Below are 27819 nucleotides of genomic sequence, written 5' to 3' on the forward strand. Positions count from 1 at the left end.
TGGAAGAGTAAATTTTATTGAATGATGAAAAACTAATGGCATCAGTTAGTTTCAACTCTGCTGGAATACTATTTTTCTAATTTTTCTGTAGCAGAAAGTGCAACAAATCAATTATTCAGGCTGTTAAACAAACTAGTAATTGTTAATTTCTCTTCAAAAACTGCATAGTTGAGCAGTTGTACAACAAATATATAAATTTCTGCAAAACCCTGAAGAAAGATTTGATGTTTTTTTGCTTTGAATCTGGTGGCAAAGGAGATCACCTGCACTGGTCAGATTCTGAGTGTCTTTTCCCTTTTTTCCCACTCTGTAAGACATAATTAAAACAAATATTTAGTTAATATACTAGACATGACACTTTATATCTGCAGTTATTTTGTATATTAAAAGTAGAATAAATTAACAAGAAAAAAGCCTCAGGAGTTAAGTTGCATACTTTTGTTAAATTATATAACTATTATGGGATGCAAACTCGTCTGAACACAAAATATTGTTATATAAATTAAAACAGTCAAGGCACTTATAGGATACGTAACTGAGATGTTAACATCTAGGGATAAAACCACACTGGTTTATTGCTTTTTTGTTGGTTTTTGTTTGTTTCTTTGTTTTTAATCCATAGGTTTTGGTTACTTTTTTGAAAGGCATCCTTATGTTTCAAAGCAGTATTCCATAAAAAAGTGATCCTCGTTATCAAAGACAACACTACAAGAAGTAGTAATATAAGAAGGGTTGTCCTGGTCAGCCTGCAAGATTACAGGAGAGAACAGTAACAGCAGAAACAATAATCCCTGCAAGGCAGATGAGACAGTTTTCCTAACACAAAACACAAAAAAACCCCAATTAAAAAAAAAAAAGTAAAAACCCAACCAGCCAAACAAAAAAAACCCAGGGTAATGAATTAAGCAAGAAATACACCAAGATGTGAAAAGATAAAAGCATATTAGACTGGGGAGGGCAGGAGAAAAAGAGCAACGGAATAGTTGATTTTGCAGTAATTATTAAGCATATAACAAAGACCATTTTTTGTAATTTTTCTACTGTTATTCTTTTAATCCTGTTTATTACAATTAACCATGAGATAAATTTATCTCACTCAAAAATTTCTACTTACAGAGAAAAATACTTAACATTAGCAAAGGCGAGGATGGGAGGGCAAAACAAACAAAGACTGAAGTTGTAAGTCAGAACAGTGATGTGAATGACTGAATTTGGCAAGAGATTTACTTTAGTTTCAAGTAGTGGTATGAACACTCAGCTTGTCTGTAAGGGACTGAAAAAGCACATATATTGTCAACTGCTGCAAGACAATTTTAAGAAGGAACTTGCTCACTTGCGGTGAAGTGACAAGGGGAAAAAGACAACAGAAGACGACGAGATTACATACAGAACTCCATGTAATGGTAGCCAAAGAATTTGATGTAATCAGAAAACATTTGTTGCTTCAGGAAGAGTAATTACGACTTAATGAGCCAGTTTTCACAAAATTATAGTATTCCAACACAATGTGTTGCAACTTGAAATAGGATAGCTTGCCAAAGACTACACGGCTACCTTAGAAGTTTCCATTATATACTACAGGCTGTCCTTGCAACCTATGCAAAAGGTCACAGTCAAAATAAACAATTAACCAACCCACCAACCCCCCCCCCCCCCCCCAATGTGTCAAGTCATGCACAAGTACAAATCCTTATTCGCACATACTGTCACTCTTTAAAGAAAGAGTCAGAATGTTAAGCAGCATACTATTTATGTGAAAGTTAACTGAAATTCACTAACATGAGTTGCACTAGCAGCCAAGTTGAACAAAACAGCATATGCACAGTGAGAAAGACACTGATCTTATCACTCATATTTCAACACAACTTGCTGTGGATCTCCTACAAAGATTTGGCTAGAGACAGAAATAAGATACAGAACCAAAGAAAGAATCTGGCAAAAGAAGCCATGAAGTCTACAGTTATTCCAGTTACACACAGACTTAGAAAAGGAAACCAACTTGTTGCCTGAAGTATGTGTATGGACAAGCATACTTCAAGAAGTTTTAAAGTACAAAACAGGTGGTAGACTTCAACTTGCCAAACCTGTGCTTTAGTGTTGCTACTCATTTTTTTTCCCTACAATATGAAACACTAATTTTTTTTTTAACTGGCAAAATTCAAGCTAATAGGTCAGTTCAGAGCACATTACCTCATGATAGCCTCAGCTACATTAAGAACAGGTAAACTTCCAAACACAGAAAATAACTACCTGATATTTTGTTAATTCTGCCTGCAGTAGTTTCACTTTGGATCTTTCTTGCTCTAATGCAGCATGAAGTATAGTTACCTAAAACATATAGAATATGAATTTATAAAATATCCTTAACATCTGTGAGTTTATCAAGTCAGTGTTGTTCTCCATTAGTATTGTGTTGGACAAACAGGTAATACATGCAGAGTTCAAGAGTGACTACCACTATCATTGTGCATGAACTGAAACTACAAGTAAAGTATTCTTTAATGACTTTTATTTCCCAAGCAATATTCACTGGTTTACCTGTATAATGATATAGAAGAGCTATAAAGTTAGAAACTCTTCTGACTTTTGGACTCTGCCTTAGTTTATTCCATAAAACAGTTAACTGATGTAGTATCACACAACACAGATAAGCTTATTACATCCCCCTCAAAAAAATAGTACTGTGTTACATAGAAGATGTTTGGACAAGTCAAAGGCTTAGAACTAATAGTCACTGCGGACCAAAAACTAAACATAGAGGTCTTGCTTGCTCTCCACTACAGTGACTTGCCAACTGACACATCTTAAGTCATTTGTAGCTCACTTGTGTTTGTCAACTTGAGACTAGAAATAAAAAATAAAAAACCCAAACAACCACCCACCCACCCAGGAAAGAAGCATCTTCTGAAGCACCCTTCTGAGCTTCCTAGCTTGGGTTACCAGATAATGATATTCCTGCGGTGGTGTTCAGGGAAAAATCATTTCAAGCATGCTGAGGTCTGCTGTCTTTCCAGAAACAATTCTAAGTGAGTCGTACTGGAAATTTACATAATACATGACCTCTGACACACACAGTGCAGGGCTAAGGATGAACTGTAACATTTTTTGCTTCAAACAAGTTTGTTTCAGCTTCCTCCCTCCCCTGCCTCTATCACTGCCTTAAATAAATAGCATCTTTGAAACACCCATGAAATTTTACATTTAGAAATCCTTGCTTACCTGTACGGTCAATTCATTTTTGATAATTTGAGATTCATCAACCTGTAGGAGTATTTCTGCTTTGTCTTTCACTACAGAGAAAGATACACCATGAGGATCCTTCTAGATTTACAGGTCTTCATGTGCAGTAGCACTGTGACATTGCTTTATTTCACTATTTTGTTACCTCTAAATAATGCCATCTTCACTAAAAGAACAGTAGATGTAAATCAAAACCAACCATTAGCTACCAGTGCCATTAGTAGCAGCTTGAAAAGTTCTGGAGATTAAAACCCAACCTTGCACTACTTACCCGACACTTAACCCTATAAGCAGCATGGATTTGAGAGACATCCATTGTGAACAGAGTCCATCAGAAAACTGAATATTGGCAATGGATCAAGATTTTGGGATTGTAAGTTTCACATACGAGCTCAGTCATTGCTATAGAAACTTCTATTTACTCAAATATGGAGATGATTAAACTCTTTAGCTAGTGTCTGTGAAGTATCTATGGATAACTTAAAATTCTCAATATGAAGAAATGAAGTTTTTTCAAGGCTCAATTCTACCATGAACTTTCTTCTCCCCAAAATACAGAATACTCAGTCTGTACAAAAACACAGAATTGCTCATTTTATAGTATGTTACTATTCCACAAACAAAGAAGAAACCTTCAGAACTTCACCTCTTTCCTCTCAAGATGAAAATATTTCATCTTGGCTCAGACACTGGCCTGAAGTAATAAAGTTCCAAGTTAAAATCTGCAATGATCAATCACATTATGAACATGTGAACTAGCTTAGACATAGTTTTTGTAAACATACTTTAAAAAAAAAATTGAGCTCTTTTTAATCTGAACATTTAGCCCAGAGAAGAAGCTACATTCAAGAGCTAAATGAAGAAATTGAAAAGCAAAGGCAATTTTGTAACAAAATTAGTGTGGCTAGCATCACAGACTCAACTTCATCAAGCAAGATTAGGAATACTAAAGGATAACTATGCATAACAAGTGTAAAGATACTAGGACATTTACATATACACGAGTGTGTATATATATACATTTTTTTCCCAAACTTTGACAACAAGCTCTGAATCATAAAACTCTGAATAGTGTTGTAACAGAAGAAAATTATCACACAGTTGCATATATAATACTGTGGTTTAGCTATCCCTATTCATTGTGTGGCAAAAGACTTGCTTAGGTGTAGAATGTTTCCAACACTGTTCAAAGCACAGCTTGTAAAGATGCAAGAACTGAAGAGCTTCCTCAAGTGTGTCTAAACAGATATGAGATCAGTCCAGAACAGATAGCTGTCACTAGCAAAAGAAAGTCTAACTTGAAGAATCATTGTACCTAAAACGTAACAGACCAGTTTATATTTCAAAGAATGATCTCAACATGCAACTGATTATTTCATTATATAATAACAGAAATGCAGTACTGTGTGGTCCACCAAATTCTGTAGTTCACTGGAGTCACTGCAGATTAATAGCTTCTTAGTTCTTTATAGCTGTCACTAAGTCAAGTTATTTTTAAAAAGCTGCTTTGAAAGTTCCTTCCATGTTTTAAAAGAACTTCTAAGTTTCCTGATAAAACTCTTACTTACTTTCACCTTCTTGCATCATCTTCAGAAGCTGTGCATTTCTTGCTTTTACTTCTTTATACTTTGCCTGTATTAAAGAGATTGAGTTATTACATGTATACCCTACTAAAAAAAGTATTCTATAAAATAAGCATGACTAAGAGTCAGACTTGGAGTTTAAAATGATGACTTCTGCAGAGAATCTAATCATAGAATCACAGAATCATTTAGGTTGGAAAAGACCTTTGAGATCATCTATGTCTTAATTAAACCATAGCAAAAGTAACGAATACACAACACGAGAAGTGGATTAATAACTGAGAGTCAAGGAAAAAAGGCAAGCACAAGGCTTAGAGCAAGTTAAAAATAAGAAGGTTATTTCAGTGCATTGATAGTGCAGGAACCACCATTCAGGTCTGCCTGAAGTATACAGGCCACTTGCATCAAGGGCTTTGTGGTTTCTCCCCTGAAAAATTACAACAATTATAATGCACTTTCTAGATATTGAGATAACATAAATACTTTGCCATATTACTTGGCAAGTAGGTCAAGACCATACTGCTCTACAGATTATTTTATTCAGCAGTTATTAGGTTACAGTTTCTTTAATTTTCAACTCTTTATAGTTTACTACTCAAGAACATATTTTTTGCTGTTTTTTCCCATCTATCTGATATCACCATACTTTCTTCATAAGTCAGTCTTTTCCTTAATTGGCCACCAGTGTCAGTTCTGGGCATGTATCTTAGCTGTAAGCTTGTTTTTTTCGTGTCACAAGTCTCTTCATACAGTTTGCTCTTGTAGGGTCTTGTAAAAAGTTTAATTTCAGACATACTTTTTTTGTAATAAAGAAGCTACTATCTTCCACTTCAGGTATCACACCAGTCCTTGGGATAATTAACATTTAAGCCAGACCTTTCATTGGCACCTAAAACTGTATTAAGGTTTCTGGACAAGTTCAGAAAATTAAACAGCTGTATCATCGTCCATCATTTCACCAGTATCCTTATGCATAGTGTTTATTCTGTCAAATGTGATCAACTGCTAATAGTGGTAAATATGAATGGTTTTATACTTTAAAATGTCACCTGGGAATTCCAACCTTAGTACACAGTGAAAACAGCTATTAACAAAGTTCATGTCTTTATTACTACAAGTAAAAGTACTTCTTTGAAGCATCAGAAAACTCCCAATCTGTAAACCTTCTCAGTCTACCTTACGCAAGGAATAAAAAATAGTAATAAAATAATTTAAAATAATTCTATGCTGCTTTACTGTATTTTGTTACAATGCCAGTTCCTCATGGAAATTTTGCCCTTTTTGCTCTAAATACTATCCAGACAATGCTAATATGGACTGAAAACAGGGTGACAGAGACATTTTCCCTAGCTACTCCAGTATATAGCAATGCCATGTAATTATTAACGAGCAAATCTTTTTTTCCTGGTGTGTTTTCACATATGGTGAAGCTGATTTCCAATTTCACTTCTAAGTTATAACAAAATACAGGACTCCGTTCTTGTTACACTGCAGCTTTAAAGGAACTTCTCAAACCTGACAAAATATTCATTGATTTCCTTAGCCACGTCAAATATTGGACTGAATCTATAAAAAAATCCCAACAATATGTAGTTCTTAAATGCAAGAAAAGCTGAGTAGAATTTAAAAAATAAATAGGTTTGAAAAGACCCAAGAAAGTCCAACTTCCTGCTCAAAGCAGAGCTAACTTCCAAGGCAGATCAGATTCTCAAGATCTTGCCTAGTCTTGGATTACATCTTTATTTTTCTGACCATGAAAATAGCCATACTAGAAAACAAGTAGTGACTGATATGCCAGATATGATGTTTATTTCTGGATGCTTTGTCTTGATTCTTTTGATTATTTTTATGCTTAACTTACTTACCAAGAAAGACCTCTTCACGTGGTACTGAAAGAATAATTTGCTCTGAAATTATGTAATCTGTGGCCAGTCTAAAGCATCTCTACAGACTGGTCACATTTTAATAAATACTTTGTCTCAACTGTATAATGATGTTAAATTTTGTCTCCTATTTGAAGGTATTATCAGCTACATACCTCCCACTGAGTTATTATATTTTTCAGTTGCTCAATTTCTGCATCTTTCTTTTCAAGCTCGAGCTTTAGTTGTTCTGTTTTTCCATCTTTCAAAACACTCTCCTATAAGCAAGAAAACATCACTTCTTAATAATTTAGTCATGTGAATTTGATACTTGGGAAAGGCAACTTATTTATCAGAGAAGAGAATTTTTGATCAAAACTAAAGAGGTATATGTGCATAGATACCAAAAGAATAAGAAACGCAGTAATAAATATTGGCATTTTCTGTGGAGCAAAAATTATTTCAATCACAAGTGTTTCATGTTAAAAAAATAAAGTCATTTAAATACCTCTTCAGATAGATAAAAATATTACAGTGTTGTGGGTTTTTTAATTCTTTAAGATTATCATGCTTTTGATTTGTGCTTTCTTCTACTCAGGTGCTCCCTTCTGATCATTGAATAAGCTTCATTAGGCAAACTTCTTCACTTCAGAATGACTGCTGTTTTACATGCCTGGTTGTGTTCATGAGATGTGCAGTTATCTGTTTCACTGTGATCAGTGAGCTGGACTCTCCTTTTCTCTCTTTCAAGTATTCTGTGAACATCGTCTTCCAGCCTGTTGAAAAATCCTCCATCATGCAACGAAGACTGGGAAGAGTTCAGTTCCTGTCAAAAATAAGTACTATAACATACCTTCCTTTACATATAAGTTAATATTGAGCTAGAAGTCAACATGTTTCAAGAATAGCTTAAGTCATGGAAAAGTATTATATCTAGATACTGTTTTATGTTGTACATCCTGAGAATACTGTAACTTCCACCTAGAGAATATGATACCAATTGAAGAGCCTAGAAATTAGTTAACAGTTAACATTTAGCTGATGATGAGATTACACAAAAGCAGGAAGTTGGAATTTAATCATTTTGCACTATGACTACACTAATTTATGTTTTATTTCACTGTTCACTATTCTTCCCTCAGAGTTTTAATATTTGTGGACTACACCACAGCATAGTAGCATCACGGTACTTTCTTATCTAATTTGCTTCTTTTTTTTTGTACAATTTGTATTTTTTAACATGCTTTTAAATCTGCAAGTTGCATCAAAGACTATCTGAAAACTAAAGAAGCAAGAGGTAGTTCTAAGAAAGCCAATACTAAGTTCTCAAGACACAAGAACTGCAGACATACACCTCTATTAAATCTGCATCTGTAAAAATTTTCCAAATAGAAATCAGTCAGTTTCAGAATGTATAATTGATTGTTGCTACAGAAAGTGCCAAAACAATTACCTTCTAAACATAAGATTTACTTTTTTTTTTTTTAATTAAACTAGTTTGAATAAGACTTACCTCATGTTTTTTAGCAAGGTTATCTGAAAAGAATAGAAAAAAATTACATCAATAAGTTACTCAAATCTTGTACAGCAGGCTACTGAAACAAGACATTTTGAAAAGTGGGGGAAAAAACTCCATCTATTGGAGTTCTTCAACATTAACTCTCCTCTCAAAGTCACAATTAAGAAAAAGTCATTACTAAAGCATTAGAAGCCAAGATTATAAACTATGTATTACATCAATCTCTGTTATTTGCATCTTCTCCCAGATCTTTCAGACTATTTAATCAAAAGCAGCATCCCATATCCATTTGCTTCAGTTAAAGTGGAAGGCAATGTCTTTAGTACAGACACTTAAGGAATTTGTTGGTTTGTTTCTTTTTAAGTCTATTTAGGCTTTTATAGCACGTATCTCACTGTATACCTGAATGCCTTCCATGCCTTCCAGATTGCTGTGCTTTCTATCTTTTTCCTCTATTCGGATTCTTTGGAAATAATGTGTTTAACAAATATTGTAGATTTAGATAAAAACATCCTTAAAAGAAAAACCTTAGAAAACAAGTTACTTTCTTCCTTTTCTAGCATCTACCTTGATTTCTTCACTAAAATTCAGAATCTCGGCTCTATAGACACAGATGAAGCAATTTTAAACATATAAATAATTAATATAATGAGTATATATAAGTTATTTCAATATTTACTCATTTTAATAAAAGCCAGTATCATGAAGAAACGATGACTTGCTATTACCCAGGAAACAGAGAAACTCAGTTGCCTGAGGAGTGCAAACTTAGAAAACAAAAAAACCCACTTAGATTTTAAAAAAAAGTCACATTAAGAGTATTTGAGTCCACCACCCACCCCAGGGATACTACATGAAATTATGTTGTCCTTAACCTCTTCTTTTTTTCCTGCTAATCTAACTAGCCCATTATTATATAATGAACACTTAGCTTTTAGGCTCGGTAGGACACACTAACTGCAACTCATTTAGTGTTTGTTTAAACACAGTATTAATGAACAGAGACAGAAGGGCATTTTGCTGTTAGCGCACACACTATGAAAATTCCAAGTAGAACCGCTCATATGGTATGATAAGGCATACCTATATTACTGTCTGACTGAAAGTCTTTCAGAGACACAGTGAGAGGTTTGTCTTTTCCTTGCTGGTTCTTTTTCTCTTTCTTATTCACAGACTTTGACTGAGGTGAAGTATTTTCAACGTTTTCATATTCCTAGAAGAATAAAGTCCCACTGGTATAATTTTCTTCAATACCCAAATATTTTTTTCCTGAAGCTTTATGAATTATAGGAAAAAAATAATGATAATGTACTAAAGGAGATTTAAGCCTCAATAGTAATTTGCAGGCTTCAAATTGGTTTAAAGAGTGCAAGACATATCAGCAATTAAGCATTGATTCTGTTCTCTGAAGTAGAGCATTGCTCTTCACTAAACAGCAAATGAACTATCAGCCTAATACTTCCTCCATCACCTACATCAAATTTTATCCAGAAACTTATAAACTGAGAATATATGGTAGTCAAACGCAGGAAGGCAGAGAACTACACAATGCAGGTTAGCACTTTCTTTAAAAAAACAGAGGTCTACTCTACCTTCTTTTTATTCTCAAAATACGCTTACTCATTCAGTAGAAGTCAGAGAGCTATTAGTGTGCAGCAATGCTCTACCAATTGACCTTACTCCTGTTGAAATCAGACAGCCTGGTACATGATAGCCATTTGAACTGGAGTCCCACCGCCCCACACGTCTACATTAACATTCTTACCAAATTATCATTGTCCCAGTTGTTAAAAATAATCTTTAATATTAATTACATATTTTAATTGAGATTAAAAATAATCTTAAATGTTAAATAATCTGAAGAAAAAAATTGTTATATAGAAAGCAAAGATGGAAATGTAGTGCTTTTCTTTCCACAGAAACAAGATTTATTCAGCATACTCATGTACTGTATATTTTGAATATAGAGTATATATTTTAAATTATTCAGAGGTAGTTATCAGAAAGTCCACAAACGCTGCTATGCTACTATGCCTGAAAATTGTCTTCATTTTAAAAAAAAAAAGAACTTTTAGTGTCTAAGTTAAAAATTTATTCTTGGTTTTCAAGCACTATGGTACTCTCCCCCCTCAAAAAAATTAAGTATCGTACAGAGATATTTGCACAGAAGTGCACATGCAATTTTTATTTCTCTATGATGCATAATTATATTTAAATTTACATATTTTCATAACATTTAATTGGCTCCTGATTTATTGCAAATAAGAAGCAACTTCCTGTTAAAAATAAAAAATTCACCTAAGCATACTTTTTCAGAACAACTCCTCAGTGTTCCGTAGGAACCACTCAGAAAAATAGCATCCTGACCAGCTAAGAAAATGTATACAGCTTATTAGAACGAAAATATTTACACTCAAACCAGAGAAAAGATGTTAGCAAAAATGCAAATGATTCAACCATAACTAACACTTTAAGACCTAAGGAGAAGTCAGTGCTTTGATTCTCTTACTCTTCAAGTGTGCTGGATTTTTTCTGAGGAAGGTCAGGATCTCATACTCTTAAAAAATTTCAGCACATTTATATGCCAGAAAACTGAAAAAGTAAAACTAATTTTCCACCTTTACAGGCCAATTAAAAAAAACACCACCCCATACTATTACATATGGTTTCTTTCAAATCCAATATTTCTCTGAACTCTTAAGCATCTGAACAGTGTAAGCAAACAATTTACATGAAGAAAATGGTACTTTTAGGAGGTTTTTTTGCTTTGTTTTTAAAATTCAAGCCTCAAACTTGTACAGCTTTTACATTAGGATGAACCCTGCAAATACCTTTTTGTGCTCTTCGTATTCCAGTTTGCTTAGCAGCAATGCTTTTTCAAGATCAGCTTCAAACATTTCAGATGTCAGCTGAAGAAACAAAATGAACATACTTAATATGACTAGGTTGTTAAAAAAAAAAAGCAGACAAAACCACTAAGACCATGCTAAAATTTCAGTTTCAATACACATATCACTACAATTGCCAAAAAGCTAAGTTTCACTGATGTGACAGATGGCATTATTAACAGCTAATATACCTTTTTGTACCATAAGTAACGAAATATCTTGCTTCAGGAAACTTTGTGATGGATGTAGGCATACAATAGGTTGTCTACATCTATGTAATTCAGTTACCATCTTGATGATTTGTTTGCATGAGATTTCTTAAAAATAATTTTTATTTTTAGTCTGAAACATGAAAACCAGAGGATGTTAAAGGATAAAAATGGTCGTTGTAGACCACCAAAAAGTCTAAGTGCTCATCCACTGCATAGAAAAGATTAGGTTAAGCGCACTTCATTTTTTTCTTAAAAGGAGAGCAGAACTAAGGAAACCTGCATTATTTCAAGATGTTTTCTCTTTCATTTCTGAAAAAAGTAAGTAGGTAAGTCTTCTTGGGAGATGGAAAGAAAATTTGAAGCTTTCTAGGTGTGAGCTGTTAAGAAAGGGAACTAGGAATAACGCAACAGGAATGAAGGATGGGATATTTCTTTTTTTTCTTGTGTTACAGGAAAACAGGAAAGTGGAGGAAAGTCCAGCTCCTGCTGCAGAGAAGGTTGAAGGATTGAACTGAGAAGACCAATACCAGCAACAGTTCAATGGAGCCAAAATAAGAGATTTACCTAGAGGAGGTAGATAGTGGATAATCTGAATGTATAAACAGCTAATAACCTATGTTACTGTTTACAGCAAAGTTAACCAAGATTAAGTTGTTCTGAATGCAAAACTCTGTTCCTCTGAGGTCTACTGTCTTAAGGAATCACTACAATCCCCTGTGTGATATGCTGCCAAATGGAAGCCTTATTCTTCATCATAGTGCTCTCCTTTTTATGCCCTTAAGTGAAATATTAATTAGTAAAAATAATTACTTTAACCATCATTTTCTTGTTCTTTGAATTTCAAATTGAGGTCCTTTTCATTCATTCCAGAATAAACTACAATAGCTGTTAAAGTGAATAAATTACTTAAGCGGTCTTCCTGTACTTTGCTCCAGCTGGGCTGCGTGAGGTACACTAGCTTTTTTGTCTATAGGAACCATGTTCTGAAAAAAACCTTACAAGTCCTCATATGCTTTACACATGCCTAAAAGTGACTTACTATATGGTGTAAAAGCACACACATTCTTCCTAATTGTTTGTTCAACAATTCATATGATCAGTCTCACATAAGAGAAAACCAAAGACTGGCTTCTAGTTTTTACCACAGTAATCCAGCCCTTTTTTGAGCGGTTATTTGAAACACAGTAAAACAGTGCTCTCAGCATAAATTGCGACAAGATTTCAGGTCGACTGCGGGGTGCTGTCATTCCTAGCTTTGCGTTTGGTTTGTAGCTCAAGCTTAGCGTCGACCGATTGTGCTGGGCCTCCCTGGCAAGGTTTTTGTAGCAGGGGAGGCGGGGAAGAGCCACGGCGGCAGCCAGGCCGGAGGCGCCTCGCAAGCCCGGCGGGCTGCAGCCGCGGGGGCAGCGGGGGCGGGAGCAGGGCAGCCGCCCGAGCGCGGCCGGCAGGGACGACCTTCACCGGAGCGCTACGGGTGGAGGGGCCCGCCAAGGGACCCCCGTCTCCTGCGCCGCCCGCGGCGAGGGGACTAGAGCAAAGAGGGGGCAGGAGGGGTTCTGCGGCGGCAAGGGGTGTTTTTTTCCTTAAGTGTTTGTTTTCTTTCAGTATCAGAATCAGTAATTAGAGTTTTGATAACTGACAATAAATTGACTGAAATTCCCCCCAAATCAATGAACTGGTTTTGCCCACAACTGTTGAATCCAATCTGACAATGATAGTTATCTACCAAAAACTAGGCCTTGCAGTCTGCTACACTGAAAAACTCAACATGAAGATGATGAAAAAGGAGAGAATGGGGATTAAAAAAAGCAGACTATCAAAAGAGAACAATTAACACACAAAAATAAAGTAAACTCAAGAAAGATGAACTTAGGACTTTTGTCTGTCTGAAAGTGCTAATTTAGTACACAAGCTCCTAAATAATTATCAAGAATTAGTACTACCACAATGTTGCTGTAACTATTAAACACAGAAATTGCATTTGTGATCTCTAGTACAATAACTCTATCGTAATTCACTTACCTAGCAGTCATTCAGTTCAGGGCAAGACCGAGTGTTTGAAGCTAGCTATACAAAGGTCACTACTTCTAAGCAGCAGCTTAGACCTGAATATTCTCAAAGCCAGTCATCTCCCCCTAGTTTCCCAAACACCTTCAGTCCTGCCTCTAAGCATAGCCTGACTGTCTCAGAATAGATAGCTATAGGCTCGCTACCACTTACACCTATCCAAAAATCTAGAAACCATGGGTTCCTTTGCTAAGGTACTGGGTGTGCACATCCAATAGGCAAGTGCTGGATTACACCTAATGGTCGTAAGAAATTGAGGTCCATGCACAAAGCTCTTACAGTGACTCTCTTAAAAGCTTTGCTGAAGAAAGGCCATGCTGAAGAAAGACCATGCTATTTATGTAATAGCTCCATAGTTAAGACAAATGTTGACAATCCTTTAAAAGGAAAGTGCCAAGCAGTACGGTAATTTGGAGAGTAAATACGAAAAGAGGAACTCTTCATGAACTGGGAGATGCTCTTTGTGGAGCTGACCTCTGTGGAAGCAGTGAGATCCTGTTTCTCACCCAGTGCTGAATATCATCCTCCATTGCAGTATACCATTTAAAATTTACCTCTTCGTTACCAATATGGTATTGCTGGACAAGGGAAACTACAGGTCTGAGAGGCTAGGATTTCATGCTTTCTGCATCTGAAGAATTCAAACTCATGTCTCTCCTCTCAGATAAGCATGTGCCAGTTGCAATTTGAACCTTCCTGCCAATCAGTTTCTCCAGCTCAGAGAAGAGATGCTTTTATTAAATCTTATAATACAGTCAGCATGACTTTATGAAAAAACAACACAGGGACAGCAGAAGTGTTCAAAGCCCTAATCAACAATTGATGCAACCTTGACTGAACAAGGTATTCTGTCAAACAAACCTTTCCAAAAAAATTGCCATAGATGTGGAATAATGCTATTTTGTTTGGGAATTCTGCATTCTAAAGTCTGCTGAACCCACTTTGCAGCTGGTCCTCTCTTTCCCGTAAAAAAATAACCAAACCAAAACAAAAAAAATCAGACTTTTCATAAGCTTCCACCACTTCTCATCTACATCTCAAAAGAATACCTTACTTCTCCTTCCTACTACAGGGACCTCCTGTAAGTTTTAACTACCATCTCTTGCTAATTTTAAAAGTGGTGCTATTGTGGGCTTCAAGATAGTTTAACTGATTCTTCCCTTTAACACATACCACACCAATGTAAGCATGGCTTCTCTCTCTTTTCCTTTACCTTTTTTCTCTGTATCTGCCTTTAATACAACAATGTGCTCTTAAAAAGCTATAAACAGACCCTACCAAGTTTATATTCCTAAAGTGGTGGTAATTATATAATAAGCTGGTACACAAGCAACAGCTGATAAGGAATTTAACACCCTCCACATGAGGCTTCACCCTCTGTCAGAATTCAAGATTCAATGGGCTGAGAGGAGCAGGACCTCACTGCTAAATGGCTAAGACACTTGACTTGGGTAGGGTAATCCCTGCATACATGTATGTGTACCATGCAACATCCCCCAATGAAAATAAGGCATCTTCAGTGAGATAGAACGGTGGAGATGTAAATCATCCTGCAGCCATGCTTTTGGCATAGTCATAGGAAAAGAAAGATAAAAGCTTGGACCACACACTCCCCAACTTTTATTTCAAGTCATTTAACAAACTACACAGAAGCTAGATAAGTGCCTGCCCCACATCCTCTTAGGTTGCTTAGAGAACACAACCAACTGGGCCATGTTTCGAACAAGCGTGAGGAAAAACTACCTGTGGCCCTCAGTAATGTATCAGTTCCGAGTCCCTGTGCTCAGATTGACTAGACAGATTATTGGTCAGCAAATTTGCCTTTTCAGACCTACTCCAAAGCATATGCTCTTCTTCACTCATTACTATGCTCAGAGCATCAAGTCTCTAATACTTGTACCTTGTGTCTGTAATCAAATTTGCCTTAAGATCACAATTCTTTAAATCAGAGTTATCCACAGATTCTTCAAATTATGGTCTGACAAAACATAACAGATCATAATTTAACACAAGTGATACACAAATGCTGTAAGTCATTACTTCAGAAAAGTAACATTGAATGCATATCCTGAAAAGGAACTGTTATGACAATTTGGGCAACAAGACTACAGACAATAGGACAATCATTACTGAAACTGTTAGTGATAATATTAAATAGAAAAAATAAAGTATAGCTGTGGATATTGAAGGCTTATGGTTCTTTGTGTAACACTGGCCTTTACTTCTTATTTTTTATTTCAGGGTCACAAGTCCTTTACTGCCTTGTTAGTAGACTACTGTGGAAATCAGTGGGGACTCACAGGCTTTCAGCAATTCTCCTTAAAAGCCTAAAAATGTATATGCTATAATTAAACTAACTTCCTCACCATTTTCACTTGTGTCCTTTTTCCCCCCCTCATATAAGAAAAAACAAGCTAATTTGATGCCTGCCAGTGCTGTAATACATGGGCGGCATCTACAAACAGTGAAATAACAGTTTTAAAGAGTCTTACTGATTATGCATATTTTATTGAGAATATCTTAACAAGACATGCACTCCATATTATATACTTTGAGCTACAGCAAACATGTTGATTGTTGTTCTAAGACAGGAATCACAAGTAGCAATTTCTTTTTCCACCCATCAGATTCCAATATTCACATTTTTAAGAGTTTCTGGGTAAAGTTAAAAGTAAGTTTAAAGGAGTTTGGGCAACTTTTTGGCACTTTTAGATCTAAAACCCAATGCTTTAAACCATTTATGAACCAAAAGAGTTCACTTTAACCTCTATGGTCAACTCAAAACCTATAGTGTCAAAGTCATACCAATAACTTGAAACAAAGTTTATTTCCTGTTTACAGAATATCAACTCTGCAATCTAACAGTAATCATGCCAGTGTCAAGCATTTCACTAAATGTTTAGTGTAGCAAAAGGAAAGTTAATACAGGATTTGTTGGAAAAATATTCACAGTCCACACTGTACCTCCATTCTTTATGTTCAGTCCACTGTGACCACAGAAAGCTGTTCAAAATGTAGCTGTGCTGCAAAACAGTCTGTTCTTCAATCTCAAGAACTGTTACAGCATTTGGCTATTCCCTTTTCTCATAAAATGGGACAGATGTCTTTAGAACTATAACTATTGTATGTTACAATTACAGTAATTGCTCTAAAGTTATTTTTAAAATAAAAGAATCCCAAGGTAACTTCACAGCCCATATATCAGTAAGATCGAAATTACAGAATCACAGAATCATATAGGTTGGAAAAGACCTTTAAGATCATCGAGTCCAACTGTAAACCTAACACTGCCAAAAACCACCACTACACCATGTCCCTAAGCACCTCATCCAAACGTCCTTTAAATACCTCCAGGGATGGCGACTCAACCACTTCCCTGGGCAGTCTGTTCCAATGCTTGATAACCCTCTCGGTGAAGAAAAATTTCCTAATATCCAGTCTAAACCTCCCCTGGCGCAACTTGAGGCCATTTCCTCTTGTCCTATCACTTGTTACCTGGGAGAAGAGACCGACCCCCACCTCTCTACAACCTCCTTTCAGGTAGTTGTAGAGAGCGATCGATGAGGTCTCCCCTCAGCCTCCTTTTCTCCAGGCTGAACAGTCCCAGCTCCCTCAGCCGCTCCTCATAAGACTTCTGCTCTAGACCCTTCACCCTACAAGATTTACAAGAAAATCACTATACAGTCTTCAGTATCAAAAAGGAGTATTTTAAATGCTGAATTCAAGTCAAGAACCAAAAAGGCTAATTTTAACTGTAAGTATTCTTCCTAACTGACATCACAAGGACAGCAACCTATTGTATTTGTTCAACATGAAGATTATTTTATTGTTTTGGATTAAGTGCATTTCGCTGTGTAATTTCTGTTTGTGGTAGCTTTGGCAAGAAACACAGTGAAAACATTGTATTGACCTTCATACAGGCACAGTCAGTCTTTGCTTGATCTCTAATGTATTCTACCAGTGTTAATGAACCCTACTAACAATATTATTACAAAAAAGATGTTCTAACATAAAAAACAGAGGTTCTTACACTGATAGGACTACCCTAGTGTGCTAAAGGACAGTCAGCACACAGAGCTCAAGTGTTGTTACCTAGAAAGGAACTAGTTATTTCATGCCTAACAGAACTTACCAAGCCTGGTTTACTATGGATCCGTACTGTATATCCATATATTGCTCCACCGAAACATCCCCAGCTTTTCTCCCACCACAGCATTTCACCGTCCTTCCATGGAAGTACTTCTACTCGTTGTCCAAATAATATAAATTGCTCTTACTATACTCCAGTATTCGCAGTCCAGCTATGAGGTGTGCAAAAAGTAGCATGTGCTGGCTCTAAACTATATTTGACAGAAGATGTGGCCTCAATTTCCACTGAAACCTTTCCTTCTATGTGGCAGTATTTTGTTGCTTCCCCTCCAGCCACCTCTCTTTATGCATGAGATTTAACTTCATGGAGTAACATATTTCAGGAAAGCCAAAGACAGCTATATACAGTAAGCTGTACCTGCTCATCTCTTTGTCTCCACTCCTGCCAATTTTCTTCCTGAGAGTCCTTCTGCATTGCAGTGTGCAGTTTTTGTTCATGCTGAGATAGACAGCCTCCATGTGAGGATTTCTGAGGAATCTTTTTAAAAGCAAGATTTCTGAGCTGAAAAACAGTTATTTTTAACATTAATTGAAATGTTGACAAGTATACAGAAACAGTCTTAATAGACTAACAAAGGCATTCAGACACGTGTGCAAATAGACATGCGTGTGCTTTAGCTTACTCTGTAGTTTGGGATACATTTTTGTTTAATCGTATATGGTACATACCATAATGGAAAACTGTGGAAAACTGTGGATCCAAAACACCACAGCCACATAACATTACAAAAAATTTAAGTATATTTTGCCAGCTGAAAATGCTTTCAACAAATCTGAAGAGATAACTGTGTTCGACAGATTTCATGCTGGATCAACTATTACGGTGTCCTTGCACCTGACCCAAATTAAATATGATGCCAAAGAAAAGGTGGTATACACAGATTTGGCATCAACAAACAGAGGAACTAGAGGTTCTGGGAGAAAAAGAACAACACAGACAGTCCTTACAGTTTGTCAACAATCTAAAGTTGGTCATATTTTAAGAACCTGCAGTAAGAATTCTTTTTAATCACTGCACCACACGGATACAACAGTACCACCTTAAAAATACCTTACATAATTATAAAATTTGAAAGTGAACAAGTAACCTGCAAATTTGGCAGCTCAAAGACATTCACTGCTCAAGCTTAAACATTAACTGACACTCTGGTCCTTACTTGGAGTGAAAATAAAGGCACCGATACAATCTACTATCAATTTAGAGACAAGGATTTCCTTCATATAAAGGCTCTTGGAAGGGAGAAAGAAGCTATTATCAGATGAAAGATGAAACAAAGAAACAAAGTACAATTCCAGTGTTCTCCTTAATGTGTGTTTATCGAGTGTCATGACTCCTCCTTAAAATGGCAGCTCACCTTAGCTTAAAGTTACTTAAAATCTGGCAATAACGCAGATACTTCAGAACTGTTTTCCCCTCCCCTCCAAACGGCCCCTTGCCATACTGCCTTTCGCTTTGCTACTGCCTTTCTTGCTGCCTGCACCAGCACTACAACCCCTGCCTCCTTCTTCAGATTACAGTGCTGGCAAGAACACTGTCGCAGACCATTCTGATTTATAATTTCAGTGGAGCATAGCCATAGACATAGTACATGCTGGGGTGAAGAAAATGAGTTGGCCCTTACTTGCCTCTCTGCCATCACAGGAAGAAGTATCATTTCCATGCAAATGAATTTCTGTAGACATATCCAATGCATATGCATACACACAATTATTTTGATGGTGTTAAAAGTTTTGATGGTGTTAAGGCAGGCATAAAGAAACATCAGGGTATGCTTATTGAAAACTTAAACTTCACTATAAAAAAACCAGCATCAAAGCTGAAAAAAAGATCACTTTACTTAGCATAACTGCAACCACTAAAATTTCAAAGATTTTAAGGTTTAATAGATACTAAAAGAAAAAAGATGGGTTTGGGGGTTTTGTTTGTTTTACATAGTAAATTTGATAAGAGATGTGTACAGTTTCAGGCAGAAAAATTATCTCAGATCAGTTGTCAGACACAGCAATCTAGAACTCCAGTTCCCAGAATCCTGGAACAATTCTTTCAGTCTCACTTAATTTCCATTTCATCTGAGGTTTAGGAATCCCAGTGTCAGAAAATCACCATTGTTTTTCACTCCACCCCCTAATTCATGGGGGGGGGGGGGGGGGGAAGGCTCTGGCTTTAATAGATTAATGGGCTGGAGTGATGGATAAACCTGAAAATTACAACTTAGGAAACCAGATTTTAAAGCTCTTCAGATAGAGTAGGTAAGTCTAGCTATCTCCTAAAAAGAAAAAGAAACCTTGAAAGCACCTTTGAATTTTAGCATGCTGGCTGTCCAAGCAGGCAACTAGAACTGACTACCTACTTCTGAAAGAAGTTGTTTCCTAGCAATTGTTAGAAAGGTCATTCCCTTCATAAGAAATTAATTATGCAAGGGTGCTGTCAAAAAAGTAAAATCTAGCAATTTAATCTCATTAAATATTTTCAACTTGTATAGTAGGGAGTATCCTACTTTTATATAAAGAATTCTTAATAAAGCAAAGAAAAAAAATTGCAGTCTCTGTGACTAAGTAGCATTTGTTTCATAAAAAACCAAAACAATGACTTGTCAGGGACAGCAAAAATTATTTATAACAACCTTACCCACTACTGAAAATATAATCCCTTTACCTCATTGGCTTCACTCTGCTGCTGTTCTTTCTTTTTTCTCCTTTTCTTTCTTTTTTTCTCATTTGTAGATGATCTTCCCCCTGAAGCCTGAGATTTACTGGCACCTCGGCCACTTCTTCCTTTTCCAGGCTCTGAATCAGTATCGCTTTCCACTTGTAGTAAAGCAAAACGAGATGCAGTGGTAGGAACTGAACTGATTACAGTAGATGCCATTGCCACATCTGAAATTCTACTGAGCTGGCTTCTTTTTAATTATGAGGCTTCCTAGGAAAGTAGCACAGAAATAAGAATGAAAACAGTGTTTGACCAAACAATCAATAATTCATACCTGTTAGCTGCAGGACTAGTATTAAAAAGCCCCAAAACTCAGTAAAAATATAAAGAAATAATACTAAGTTGTATTATCTTAAGTGTTTGAACAAGAACTACAAAAGGAAAGAACAATCTGTAAAGCAACAGTTATTTTAGGCTAATACATTTGTTCCCAAGGGATTAGATTTGATGGAAAAAAACAAGTAGAAGGCTCTAGAAGAAGTTGGCCTTCATGATGTGGAGGAGAAAAAGAAAAAAAAAAAAAAAGATATGGGAATAGTGTAGTACTCCAAAACTGTTCCAGATGCCATCCTTGGAGCCTGACAAACATGATTTGAGAAAGCAAGCAAGTAGATAATACGCAGACGCAGGCTCCAGTTTTGGATAAACAGCCTTATTTCTTATTTTACAAGTACTATCATTTTGTTCCCAAGCCACTGGAGATTCAACAAGCAGTTTTCTCCGTGGGAAGGCGAGCCCAGCATTGCGCTGGTACTGTTTTCAAATGTTAGGCTCACCTGTTCTTACAGCAGAACACAGACTATATGTTGAGGTGAGGCAGGACTGGGAAACACACTTAAGCCTTCCATTGCCCCCTGTATCTATAACCTATGTGTGTATCCCATGACACAATTCCAAAGTACAAATCATTTATACAGTATAAAATCTAAATTTTTGGCATAGGAATATTTGGCTAATTGCAAATTTTCTATGCAAAGTTTAGGGAATTAGGAGAAGACTGAAAGTAATGTTATTTCATCAGTGATTATAAATTCCATAGAAAACAGACATCTACCTATGTTGATGTACTATGATAGAGAGGTGTAGTGAAGTAATACATACTTTTTCAAAGCACTGTTTGAAAGGAATCCTTACAGTTTGACAACTGTAAACATAAAAAGTTGAATGTCTGCTTAAGATGGTCTACAAATGCGTTGCTTGTTAACTACTATTACAGAATAACATGAGAATCTACAGAAATTTCAAGAGATTGTTTTTATTGCTAAATTCCAGACTTTCTCAAGGACAAACCTGTATAGGTGCTCTAAAGGTGCTCAGACATACCAACAGGAAACAATGCTATGTTACCAATGCTATGGTGAATGGTCACCACTGTGACCATTACCCAAAAGAATTATTAAAAAGTAATATTATATTTAATTTCTCAGAGGTGAAAGAGAATGAGCAAGTAAGCTAGTACTGTTCTTATTCAGGTTTACTGAAGACAAAGGTTATAGTGAACAGCATTCTTCTCATACAAAACGTACCCTCCCCTGTTTCTTTCAAAAAAGGAAAATTAAGCTGGTTGTATCCTAAGAATAAAACAAACTTGACATCAAATTGTGAATCCACCTGATGCTGATGTTCACACTCTCCTATCAGACCACAACCATGGATCTAAAAGAACCACATAAGTCACATCTAAAACACCGTAAGTAATTAGTACTTGTTAGTCTCTTTAAATGATTAAATAACAGGCTAAGTTTGGATTTTCTGGGTTTTGTGTGTCTGTTTTAAAATGCATTTTAATACTCAAAACTCTATAGTTATTGTGCTTAGGAGCTTAGTTACATCTGAGAGATGTTGTGCTATTACTACTTGAACATGCAGTAAGTTGAAATCTGAAACTCAGATAAAAGATATATCTTCCCAGAAAAATAGCACCAAAGATAAGTGCTCAGTCATGCTATAACATGAATTTATAATATTGGATAGTGCTCTTGGCACTACACCAGACTACAACAGGCTTAACACTAGAAGTTTGTAAACTCTCTCCTGTATTTGAAAAGAAATTAGTGCACTCAGGATGACTCTTGTCAGTCAAAAGCTTGGCACTTCTAGTCTCTGTCTACTTATTACAATATATATGGTTTTCATATAAATAGATAAACAGCACAACACAGTCTTTATTAAGTTGTCAACTGCTAATGGTGCAAAATACTTCTTTTTGCCCATACAATTTGAAAACATTTCATATTTTCAAGCTGCAGTGATAGCAGCTAGATCCTTTGGAAATACAGTTTAAGGGAAAAACATCGTCAAGATACAATTATTAGTTAGTAGTCACTAGTTTTTATTGCTAAATTCCAGACTTTCTCAAGGACACTAGTCACTGTCAATGTCACACTCAAGTGACATTAGTCACTGTTGTTATTAGAACAGCAGATAAAGAAAGATGAAAAGAGGTTGGACTTAGTTAGCCATAACAGCTGAAGCTCTACATTACTATGAAATAAGGCTGCAAACTCCTCTCTCCCTTTTCAACGAATACAACAGGTATGCTTTTGCCGTCCGACTGTAACTGGCATGCACTTAAGTGCCCAGCTGAGAACCACATTAAGCAAGTACTACCCATGGAATTCTGCTGTTACAATTCACTGAAATACTTCAGTGACAACATGAAAGTAACTTACAGAAGTTTATCTGCCAATTACATCTGTTTCCACAGAACAGAAAAAATGGAAAGTAATGAGCTTGTAGAGGAAGCTACAGATGCATGAGATTATAGATTATTTTTCAGTTACATCTAGAAGAGCTGTTAACATTGCTAACTCAGTTAGTAGGACATTTCAATACCGCTATTCATATTACAGCAGGATCTAATCATCCCACTTCTGCAATACTTAAAGACGGGTCCAGTGATTCACTGAGGCCTACCACCATGCCATACTTCACATTTTAATACCACACCAACAATTCTGACAGCCAAATTTTACCAAGTACCTAATATTTCAGTTCCAAGATTTTACACGCACACACACCCCCCTCAGGAAATCAATGGGCTAATCTCAAAAGCTTTCAGCTATGCATAGATGCTTGCTACCCCTTTTACAAGATTTATTTTCCTTTAACAGATAATTATAATTTGTGTTGTTCTTTAATATTATAGATATGAACAGTCTTAGAAAATCAAAGCATTGACGTTCTTGAGCTTGAAGCTGTGCTCAAAGAGGCTTTTTGATCACACACAAAAAGCATTCAAATACCACAGAGTGTTTTGTAATTCCACAGATTAAACTCGGATCTGAAAAATCATTTTGACCATTACAGTGCTTTCAAGAAAAAGTCTGGCAGTCTGAGAAATGTTATGAGTTCACAACAGTCAGCTGGCCAAAGCCTACCTATCTAAACACAAGACAACTCCTTTCCTTACAATATGGAGTACAGCGAAAACCTCGAAGAGGAGTAAAAGGAAGCAAAGCATGCTTGTGGCATCTACACAGCTCATTAATACTTCAAGTGAGACTGCAAGTTAAAAAAAGCCCAACAAATGAACAACATCGGTACTTGAGTTGTTTCCATGTGTGTCATGCATTAGTGCTAGTCATACACTTCTGAGAAGACTTTCTGTAAGGTACCAAGAAAGTAACTAACCCTCCATTTTTATGTTAATGAAAAGATCACTGATCATGGATTTCAAAGTTGCAACATCACTATGGCATCAATACACAGGTGGCACCAGTAAATGACCCAGTTTCAAAACTTTCTGTTTTGCAAATCACTAGCAGACTATTAGTTCAACTGCCTCTGCAATCTGTTTCAAACTATAAAGTTTGTGAAAGGAGTTCCTGCAACCAAAATGACCTATTATTCAGATTCATATATCAACAACATAAGATAAGCATGGTACACCATATCATTTCAAGGCAACATAAAAGCATTTATTATGGCTAGCAAGTAGTAATTGTTTTGGTGCTCTACTCATTCCTAGGTCATACTCTTCTATAAATAATGTCAGCCTACATGAACGGGTTATTTTGGAATTTGATATTGTATCAATAGATTATACCACGTTGGTCCCATTTATGCAACATGTAATGTATTACTTTAGCGTGTCTGATACAGTGATTTGTAAGCACAAAGTGCTTACTCTACCTCAGGTTCTTCCTAAACAAGGAGACATATTTAGAAAGTTAAATTGTGACATGACTGAAAAAGTATCTTTTTAACTTCAGTTCCCTGAAGCGTACTAAGTATTATTTCAGAAACATGAGATCATCAATGCCCTGAAGAGCTTCAGTCTCATTTTAGAGATGATGTAACAAAGATTGCAGTAATAAAAGTAACACGCTCAGCTGGTGTTACCGTAACTTGAAATCCCTTTTGTAGCAGTTACTTACATTTCCCTATGTTGCAGGTGAAATAGCTTTTGAAATACTTAAGTTTTAAAAGCTCTACGGTAAACTGTCCAATATGTATACCAAGACGAGTTTAACACGCATCTGCAAGCTTATTTTGTTTGAGGATCAGCAGCTTCCTGGCCTGCGTGCAGCTCTGCACATGTGCATGAGTTACCATTTAACCGGCAAGTGTTCAAGCACCTCTAAGCAGTGAGCAGTACATCACAATTTAGGAACCTCTAGTCTGATGCTAGTAGTACACCTTTAAGCATCCGTGAAATAACCACATCGCTTTTAATGTAAGGCTTTACTATTTCAAGGTAAACATGCTGAAGAGCCCAAAAATATAACCCATTTCCTATTTAACCACTTTCATTGTCAAATAAACTGCTAATAAAGATGTGGATTTTAGAAAACTTTGAAAACAGCGTATTGTCATGCTAAAGCTTCTTCCCAAATACCATCTACTTGTTTCTACCACTCAAATACATATTTATGATAACCAATATACATTCTTAGCAAACACCTGAAGTATTGACTGACTTCAGTACTTGCCTGTAAACCTGAAATAACACTAAAATACACAACACACATTTGTAAATGAAGGAACATGTCCATTCCCTACTAGCACTGATCAACCTTCACACCTTCAGCACATTACATTATTGATCTTTGCCTGTTTATACATTTACCACAGCAAGGCCAATCTACTCTTCCTTATCAGTGCATTTACAGGAAGTTTTGCACAGGAGGTCTGCCCAGCTGGACAAGTTCTCTCCATTTAACTTGCTTTTGTTTTACACCATCTGATCAAAAACTATAAAGCTGCATTAAACTGCTCTAAATCTTTAAAATGACTTAAAGTCATCAGCTTGTCAATGAGTTTCACAAGTACCTTAACAGCAAAAAAAAAAAAAAGAAAAACAAAACCCAAAAAACTGGTTCAGAAATCTACTTGAGAGTTGCAGCACTGGCATACACGGCAGCAATAAACCTATTGCTAATGGCAAGTAAAGGGCCTTGCACCATGTGAATGGGGACTATGGTGAATTTACTGCTGTGCTTTGGAAAAATTAATGTTTTTGAGGAAGAACGGTTTTTAAAACACTTTTAAAACTCAGGATTAAAATATAAAAGCAACCAGGCAAGTCTGACTTTAGTCTGAGCATCAGATGCTGACTGACAGTGTAACCTCCCTTGCTTTTCTTTCCATGATTCCCCCCCCCCCAAAAAAAAAAGTTAATTAGTTAAGCTTTAAAGTTAGGAACTTCTATCTAACAAACTTTGAAACTTCACGCTGAATTTACTGTGTGTGACTAATGCAACAAAAAGTAGCAGCATTCCTAGATACCAATAGATACTAGTAACCTTAAATAACCAGTGATCAGTAAGTACTACGTCCCAACGACGTTCTGGCTTCGAATTACGATCAGCATTGCTGCTGTAGCTGACTTCTTGTAATTAACGCACCTCTCTTCGAAACACACAACCAGAAGCAGCGAGCCCTGTCTGTGCCACGGAAGATAACGAACAGGTAGAAAAGCCGCTTTTGGGGAGAAGGGCCCGTGCTCCCGAGCCGGGCAGAGGCGGCCCCCGCCCCCGAGCGCAGCCCGAGCCTGCCCGTGCCACAAGGGGACGCGCAGCCCGACGCGTCCGCCGCGCACGGCGGGCTGCACGGAGCGGCGGCTCCCTGCGGGCGCGTAAACGCTAAGGCGGCGTACGAGACGAGGCGAGGAAGTTCGGCCGGGACAGTCGGGCGAGGCGGCAGCGAGCCTCCCGCCCTCAGAGCGGGCAGAACCGCCCCAGCGCTGCGGCCCCGCTGGCGGCGGGCAGCCGCGCGCCCCGGCCGCTGCCGGCCAACCGCCCCGAGGTGCCGGCCTAGCCCCGCGGCCGACGCCTGCCGCCCCGACGCCGCCCTGGGCCGGGGGCGCCGCCCTCCCGCCGGGGCCCGGCGAGGCCCACTCGGAAGGAGCCGCGGAGGAGGCACGGCCCCCGGCCCCGGGTGGACGCCCTCCTTCCCCGCCGCTGCGGGCCCGCGACCGCCGCGGCAGGGGCAGCAGTGGGAGAGGCGGGCGGGCGGGCGCCCCCCGCGGGACACTCACTCCGGTCGCGGCGGCGGGGAGCGGAGAGCGGCCGCGCCGCTGGCCGGGCGGGCGGTTACGGCGGGCCGGCGGTTACAGCGGGGCGGGGCGCGCGCTGCAGCCGTCGCCGTAGCGCGCGCCGCTGGCCGGCGGGTTTGTTTACGTCCCTCGCCCGCTGGTTGGCTGGGCGCGGGGCACCGGGGCGCGCGCTGCGCTCCGGGCGCTGCGTCACCGCGGCGCGGCGCTGCGACTGCAGCCCGGCCGCCGCCGGCCGCCGGCCGGTACGGGCGCCTGCCGGGGTCAAAATAACTAACAGGGCGCGGGGCAGCCGCCTCCCCTCAGCCCCCCCCGGGCCGGCCGCCGGGCCGGCGCTGCCCGGCATGCACCGCGGGAGCGCCGCCGCCGGCCCCGGCGCCGCGTCGGAGGTCGAGGCGAGCCGGGACGCGCCGTACCGCTCAGGGGCTGCGCGAAGGGCGGGCGCCCCCCGGGGCGGAGCTGCGCTGCGGCTGTGGCTGTCGGGGCCCGGCCGCCCCCCCGCCCCCGCCCACGGCCGCTGCGGGGGGCGGCGGGCGCGGCGCTGCCTGGGGGCGCTGGCAAAGCAGGGAGGGGCTTGGGGGGCTCGACAGGAAGGCTAATGGCGGAGAAACCGGTGCGTGCCTCCATTCCCCTCGGATCCCCTCAAACCGCGGAGCACCCTACCTGTGCCAGCCGTGATGGGTGCGCGGTGTTCCCTCGAGCTCCTTCCAAGCGCCGCCCTCCGCGAGCGCTAACGGCCAGCCGGACGGCTCACCCTCGGGAAAAAACCTCGGGAAGACCGGAATTGTTGGTGCGGGCACTGCTGGACCAGGGCAACGGACAGGACGGAGCGGTGTAACCGTGGCATCCGTCAGTGTGGCCGAACAACCCCTTGTCCGTGTTCATTCGCGTGGTTTCTTTCAGCTGGTGCGCTCGCCGTGTGCTCTGGTTGTAGATCGTCGCATAAATAACCCGGGTTGATGAGGCTGGCCGTTTGCGGTACAACGAAGTCCTCTGGACTGTGTGTAGTGTTCGCTGTTAAGTAAAAATTGTGTAGTAGTAGGAGTGCATAAAACGTGCGCCTGTTGAAGTGATGCTCTGCAAATAGTTGTTC

The 27819-nt window shown here is 38.5% G+C and overlaps 1 protein-coding gene across 4 annotated transcripts; it reads right to left on the minus strand.

Moving 5' to 3' along the window:
• Nucleotides 1–27704, minus strand: GKAP1 (G kinase anchoring protein 1). Of its 4 annotated transcripts, none has more exons than XM_075527230.1 (12): nt 27390–27704; nt 20177–20440; nt 17879–18022; nt 11036–11113; nt 9288–9417; nt 8199–8221; nt 7359–7511; nt 6862–6963; nt 4809–4872; nt 3220–3290; nt 2251–2328; nt 1–307 (listed from the first exon to the last, which is right to left on the minus strand). In XM_075527230.1, the coding sequence occupies exons 2-12, from the start codon at nt 20387–20389 to the stop codon at nt 260–262; spliced, it is 1104 nt and encodes a 367-aa protein (XP_075383345.1). In that variant the 5' UTR covers nt 20390–20440; nt 27390–27704; the 3' UTR covers nt 1–259. The 4 variants fall into 4 exon arrangements, with proteins under 4 accessions (XP_075383345.1, XP_075383347.1, XP_075383343.1 ...); XM_075527232.1 differs by lacking the exon at nt 27390–27704 and adding an exon at nt 26712–26971 and having other exon boundaries at nt 1–305; nt 2248–2328; XM_075527228.1 differs by lacking the exon at nt 27390–27704 and adding an exon at nt 26712–26969.
• Between the last annotated feature and the right edge of the window lie 115 nt (nt 27705–27819).

This window comes from Mycteria americana, chromosome Z, assembly GCF_035582795.1.
Source record: "Mycteria americana isolate JAX WOST 10 ecotype Jacksonville Zoo and Gardens chromosome Z, USCA_MyAme_1.0, whole genome shotgun sequence".
NCBI classification, from domain to species: Eukaryota; Metazoa; Chordata; class Aves; order Ciconiiformes; family Ciconiidae; genus Mycteria; species Mycteria americana.

Bases quoted from the DNA above. Each gene is read 5' to 3' on its own strand.
- GKAP1 (XM_075527230.1), bottom strand. From the start codon at position 20,389: ATGGCATCTACTGTAATCAGTTCAGTTCCTACCACTGCATCTCGTTTT. The intron at 6,964-7,358 runs GCATGTAAAACA...TCTTGCTTATAG, and splicing joins CATCTCATGAACACAACCAG to GAGAGTGTTTTGAAAGATGG. The intron at 308-2,250 runs GTAGTTATTTTC...TATGTCTTACAG, and splicing joins CAGAATTAACAAAATATCAG to AGTGGGAAAAAAGGGAAAAG.